Source organism: Corvus brachyrhynchos, unplaced genomic scaffold (assembly GCF_000691975.1).
Source record: "Corvus brachyrhynchos isolate BGI_N302 unplaced genomic scaffold, ASM69197v1 scaffold310, whole genome shotgun sequence".
NCBI classification, from domain to species: domain Eukaryota; kingdom Metazoa; phylum Chordata; class Aves; order Passeriformes; family Corvidae; genus Corvus; species Corvus brachyrhynchos.
The window spans coordinates 3,125,218-3,131,453 of record NW_008236213.1 but is presented as its reverse complement, the minus strand read 5'-3'; the positions used below and the strand labels follow the sequence as shown (position 1 = coordinate 3,131,453).

The 6,236-nt window shown below is 38.0% G+C and overlaps 1 protein-coding gene across 4 annotated transcripts in view; it reads right to left on the bottom strand.

Moving 5' to 3' along the window:
* The window catches only part of ANKRD55 (ankyrin repeat domain 55), a 47,250-nt gene that overhangs the window by 3,578 nt on the left and 37,436 nt on the right, over nucleotides 1-6,236 (bottom strand). For all 4 annotated transcript variants that reach the window (XM_017744130.1, XM_008643026.2, XM_017744126.1 and 1 more), the window contains exon 10: nucleotides 2,135-2,236. In XM_017744130.1, the coding sequence (XP_017599619.1) occupies nucleotides 2,135-2,236 (102 nt within the window). The remainder of the gene's footprint in view (nucleotides 1-2,134; nucleotides 2,237-6,236) is intronic.

Here is a 6,236-nt window from a genome sequence, read left to right as displayed (position 1 = left end):
AGCAGCAGGAAGCAGAATAGGAGATGCAGTCTGTGCTGAGGCTACTCAAGAAGCCAGGTGAAGGATCTCTGGCCCTGGGAATATCTGAAGGGTGAGATTTTATGGTTTAAAGTCATTCAAGTACTCTTCCTAGGCTACTGTTTCATTCCTATTTTCCTCTTTCTAATGTGTATTTTAAAACCTTTTACTGAGAGATTTAATAATTTCTTCCTTTTGTTTTTCATTGCCCTTCCTTTTCTGGGGGAGATACTTCTTCTTTCTGTTAGTCTCTGAGTAGTTTCAGTTCTCATTCTAGTTTGTGCTTATTTCATTGTTTCAGCTTCTTGGCAACTTTTTTTTTCCCCTTAGCATATTTTTAACACACGTCTTATGTATTAAAAATACTAGACAAACACAAATATTTATACTCAGTCTTTGTTGCTGGAGCACTTTGCCTGGATAAAGGCTACGTCCACAAGAGTAATATTTTTGGGGCTGGGTGAAGGATGAGTGAGATCTTGGCTCTGAAACAGTTCTTTAGAAACCTTCAGGAGCAAATATGTAATTTGTGTGAACAAAGAAGAAATACAATCTATTTTGCAAATAATTCTGCTTTTCTCTTACTGGCTTGAACTAATGTTCAAGCAGTAATGGTACCTGGATAAATGTGCTGCGTTAGTTAATTAAACCATGATTCTTAATTGTGACAATTGTATCTTATTTGTAAAACAGTTTTTAGCATAAGACTAGAACTAAATTCTTGACCATTTATATGAATTAATGCAAGAACAACAATGATTATGAAATGATTTTTAAAGGATTTTCCTTACAACTATGATTTAACTAGAAGACACAGAGAACATTAGTAGAAAGCTTAAAATACAGAACACCTGGACCTGGGGTTTTAAAAGCAATTAAAAGCAATTAAATTGTTTTCTTCCCTCTGAGCAGACAGAGAATACCACCTCAGTAATTCAAACATCTTTTCTTCTTCCTGTCTGATGTACAAAACAGCAGCAGTTCAGGATTCTGTATAACCCCACCCAATCTGATGGTCCCTGTAAGGCTACCTCTGCTGTTTCATTTCTAGTAATACTGCCGTAACTGCAGAATTGCTTCTGAAATTCAGATTATAAGAGGCGGTGAATCTTAAATGTAGGTCTGAAATGTGAATGCTTTAGAACCTGGCTGATCTGCAGGATTACAATTAGTAAACTGTAAATCCTCATCCAATATACAATGGAGATTTGTTCTTTGTGGAGCATAAGAATGTGAGGGTCGGACACTGCTAGGAGCAGGGCTGGTGTTTATGTGTGAAGAACACCCCAGTTTCTGGCTTGATCCAGCCTGGAACAATCACTAAGTCTTGACACTCTGCTGGGGCTCTGGGAGTGGGTTGAAACTCTCCTGCTCTTTGGGACAACTGCTTCCCCAAGCTGAACGTGAGCCAGCAAGGTGCCTGTGCAGAACTACAGCCAACAGCGTCCGGGGCTCTATCAGGAAGAGCACTGCCAGCAGATTGTGACAGGTGATTCTTCCCCTCTACTCAGCTCAGGTGAAACACATCTGGAGTTCTGAGTCCAGTTCTGAGGCTCCCAGTACAAGAGAGAGAGGGACATATTGATGCAAGTCCAATGGAGGGCAATGGAGATGACTAAAGGATTGAAGTGTCAGCCTTAAGGGGGAGGCTGAAAGAGCTGGGAGTGTTCAGCCTCAAGAAGAGAAGGCAGCTCAAAGGATCTTGTCAATAAGTCTAAATGTTTGATTGTGGGGAGTAATGCAGAAGGAGACAGACTCTTCTCAGTGGAGTCCTACGGAGGGAAAAGAATCAATAGCCACAAATAAGTAAGAAGAAACTTTTTACTCTGAGGGTGGTAAAACACTGGAAGGGATGGCCCAGAGAAACTGTCTTATTTCAATCCCCATTCATAGAGATTTAAAACAAAACTGGGTGCGATCCTAGGCAATGTGCTGTAGGTGACTTCTTTGTCACATCTTTGTCAGGGGGCTGGACAGACAGTCTCCAGAGGTGTCTTCCAACCTCAGCCATTCTATGATGCTGTGAAAAACAAACATGAAACCTCTCTCAAGCCCTCAGACGCCAGTGATGGAGGCACGCAATATGATACTGTAACTAGCACTTGTCTGTACTTACTTTTGTGAGCACTGTGGTTGGATATGGGAGCTAGGCTGTTCCGTACAGGAATAACATTTTTTGGTTTGTGTTGGCCTATGGACATTTGTTGAAAACTTTTACCTGTGAAAGAAAAAGATAATAATTGATATGGAAATAATTGTAACTAGTGTGATGCACTGTGCATTTTTGGCTTCCAGAAAAGAAAGGAAAACTTACTTAGTATTTCTCAGAAATATGTAATAGCAAGGAACCACTGAAGGAAAAAAAAAGGAGCTGTTGCTTAGTTTACTTTACATTCATAAAAAAGACTGATTGATTTACTATAACCTTCACATAAACCCTTATGACTTCTTCTCACATAATATGGCAATAGGTCTTAAAATGGTCACAGTTTATTAGCTAGGTCTCTGTAAGAACATTTAGACTCTAAATCTGTAAAATATTATTCAAACAGATTATTTTATTTCAGATTTGAAGCTTTAGTTTGCAAAATACCCTGGTAGGGCCTTTGTTAGTATTAGAACACAAATAAGAGTTCAACTGCTGGTTGTAAAAGGAGATGGAAGTCTATTAGTAGTAAAAATAAGCTTTGAGAGCATTTTGTTGCAGATGAAAGCATATCAGAACCCATATAAGGTGATACTGATCCTTATTAAACTATGTTTATGGCAGTATCATTTTTACCAAGAAGAATATATACTGAAAAAGGAAAGGTTAATTGCTTAATTCTGGCATGAAACTGTTTAAGATTAAAGTTAACTCAGGTCTAATACTGTTAAAAAAGACAGTATGTTAGATGATGTAATGCATTTCATCACATAAAGGACATGTCTAATATTGATAAAAGTAGAAATTCAAGCACCAAGTCAATGTTTTCCCCAGATCTTTTTCCTGAGCTGATCTTACTCTGTGATGCTTGAGTCCTTCAAATTATTTTTCTCGTTATCACCAAATCTGCGATGAGCCGTGTAATGAGTTGTCTTGCCAAGCAGCTGCTCATCCAGTATGGCTTTGCAACATAGCTTATTGAGGAGCAGGCATCTGCTCTGTCGACACACAGAGACAAGGGGAGACATGGGGTGGATGTAGCAGGACATCCTAAGCAGGAGGAAGAGATTGAATGATATTAATTGCCTTTGTGGCTTTGCAGTTGGTACTTGAAAATACCTGTATTGTTGGGCTGTGCAAGATAAAGCTATAGAAAAATAGTGTAGAGCAGTTTTCTAAAGGTGCATTGAAGGAGCTGTCAAGACTGCTGTAACTGTTGCTGACTGAACAGATTCTGTGGGAAAGGAATTACAGTGGTGTTTGTCAGGCAAACCACCATGTTACAATGAAGCCTTCAGCTCAGCATGGAGCAAGGTCCTGGTCCAAAAACCACAACAGTTGATAGACATTGGGTCAGTCTGCTGGATCCTGTGGTTAAGCTGATGTGTATTGAGCTAAAGCATGAAGAATCTTGTATGGGTGAGCTGTGCTTAATAGAAACAGACTTCAGTTTGCTTTTCCCATGTTTTACTCTTTAACATCTCTAGTGTCTAGTTGGTAAATTTCTTCTGTAGACATTGCATCCACTTTGCACAAAGAACTAAATATATCAATTCCAGTATAGCAGAGAATTGTTTGTTGCTCTCATTAGTGCAATTCAAGTTATATTGGTTTCTGTGATGTTTATGCTGAGAACTAATGGCTTGTTGTGTATGTACCATTATGGCTTTGATGACGGGAAGTTGTTGCTATCAAGAGATAAGAAATGTTCACTTCATAATTGGAGATATCTGTCTGCAAAACAACAGTACAAAACATAATCCTATTTGCAAAGGATAATATGAATGCTTGGAAAAGAATCCTTGTTAAAAGTTATGGCATTAAGTGGAGGTATTCTTCTACTCTTCCTTTCTATCTGTTTCACATAATATCTCAAAAAACAGTTTTTCTCTCTTTAAGACATCATCATTGCTGTCCCCAAGAGCACATTTATGATTGCAGTTGTTTTTGATTGAAATGGAAACAATTGCATTCTTATAAAATGCAAGACTGCATTTGGATTTTTTTACAGCTTGTTCTTTTTGATTTTCCTTTGCATTTAGGAAGGTAAACCACATAGTGGTGTGTTTTGTGTAGAAGTAGTTAATGTAATGATGAATGTCTCACTGTAAATTTGTTCTTCAGTTTGAGAAAGTGACAGCCACACCAGTCAGCTTTTCTCTGCTTTCCTACCAAGAAATTCTTCCTGTTGAACTACACCATACCGCTTATACCAACATAAACTTAATAATGGCCCATTTTTCATATTACCTATTCAAGCAAATAGAAGGTACTGGGCTGCTGTAATAAAATCTGTAATAAAGTATCATCTTACATCTGGAAGTTTAGTAATCCAAAAGGTGGGTGGGTGAAAGGCATCTCAGAGCTGCCTTATACTCAAGACAGATTCCATGTTACCCATATCACTTGGAGTTTCTCTACTTAAACCATTTTTCCCTGTAGAATGTAGTTGGCAGTACATTTTGCAAAAAGAGATGATTGCAAAGCTCCTAAGTACAAAATGCTTCAGATTGTTGATGCCAGCTCAGTACTGTGGCTGGCAAACACTCTTCAAATATTGACAGTTTTTAGTATAGACTGTCTTTGCCCTTCTCAGTGGAGGGCAGTCATTCTGAGAGAAACCAATGGCATAATAGTAAGGTAATTCTCATTGCTACACAGAGTAACCTCTCCCCTTTGTGTAAGTGCTAATGCTCAGCTAGTAAATTGACTCATCTTTCATTCCCAGGAGAATAGAAAACAGAACAAAAAACCTCCAAAGACTTTGGCACACACATGTGCCAGCTGCCTTTGTAGCAAGTGAGCACAAAAATTAGCTTTGACTTTGACTATAGACATGGTCATGCAAGACAATCAACACTGTGTGTCAACAGAGAAAATAATTTTAAAATTGAGTTCCCTTAGATTATTATACCTATAATCCCAGCCTAGATATTCTGTGATTAGGAGATTACATGTAGCCCCCCCGCACTTATGAATTTAGAAATTAAGTATTAACACTTCAGTGTCTTAGAAAATCAGATGTTTTTTCCCCTCAGCTAAGTCTGCTGCAGAAGGAAAGAAAAATCAATTTTAAAAAACCCCAAAACCCAAAATCAAACCAAATCAAAACAAACAAAAAAAATCCAACAAAAGCCAACAAGAGACATTTTTCCTCAGAGAGAGGGCTGCCTGCACAGCATTGCTGGCTAGGCTGGAATGAGACTTACTTTTCTTCTGATCCCTGTAAGTCCTGCAGGCACAGTGCACTGGAGACCTGGAAGCCCTGGAGCTCATACAGTAAATGCAGTTCCAATTCAGAGAAAGTCAGGTGGCTTTAATTACAGGGGCAGACAGATTTAACCACACACATAGGCATGAAGAGGGATAAGTAGATCTTTTTATCATGAAGAAATGTGAGACAATATCTGTGTTGTGCAATGTGTTCCTGTCAGATACTCTCTTCCTCCTTACAGGATTTTAATTCACATGTTTCAGAGGAAGGTCCTTTTTCCCAGCTATCATTTTATCATTTTTTCCCAGGAATCATTTTATTGTTGGAAAATTTTTTTAAAGGGAGCTGGTACAAAGAGAATAGGGCTTAAAGAAGACTCAGGCTTTTTATTTTCTGAGAGAGATAATAAACTGTCAGAAATAAGATTACTCATTTTTCCTTCGGGCATGCAAAATGGCTCCCATTATAACGACTAGATTTTTGTCATAGGATGTTCACAGAAATATTTTTCCTAGGAAAACCACCTATCCTTCTGTCCAGAGCAGACAAGGATTTAAACATTTTATTAGGAATGTAGTATACTACAATATTAAGAAATATCTATAATCACATTTTAAATAACTTCCACATCAAATGCATTAATAGTCTAGCAAATTCCAACAAGAAGCTTTTCCCAGAAATAGTTATCCTCCAGTTTGATTTATGCAGTTTGAGTTCAGTCCTGCTACTCCTGTCAAGTTTAATGATCTCAAATATCTTAACCTAGTTACTTCCACATCAAAGGTATTAATAGTCTAGCAAATTCCAACAAGAAACTTTTCCCAGAAATAGTTGTCCTCCAGTTTGGTTTATCCAGTT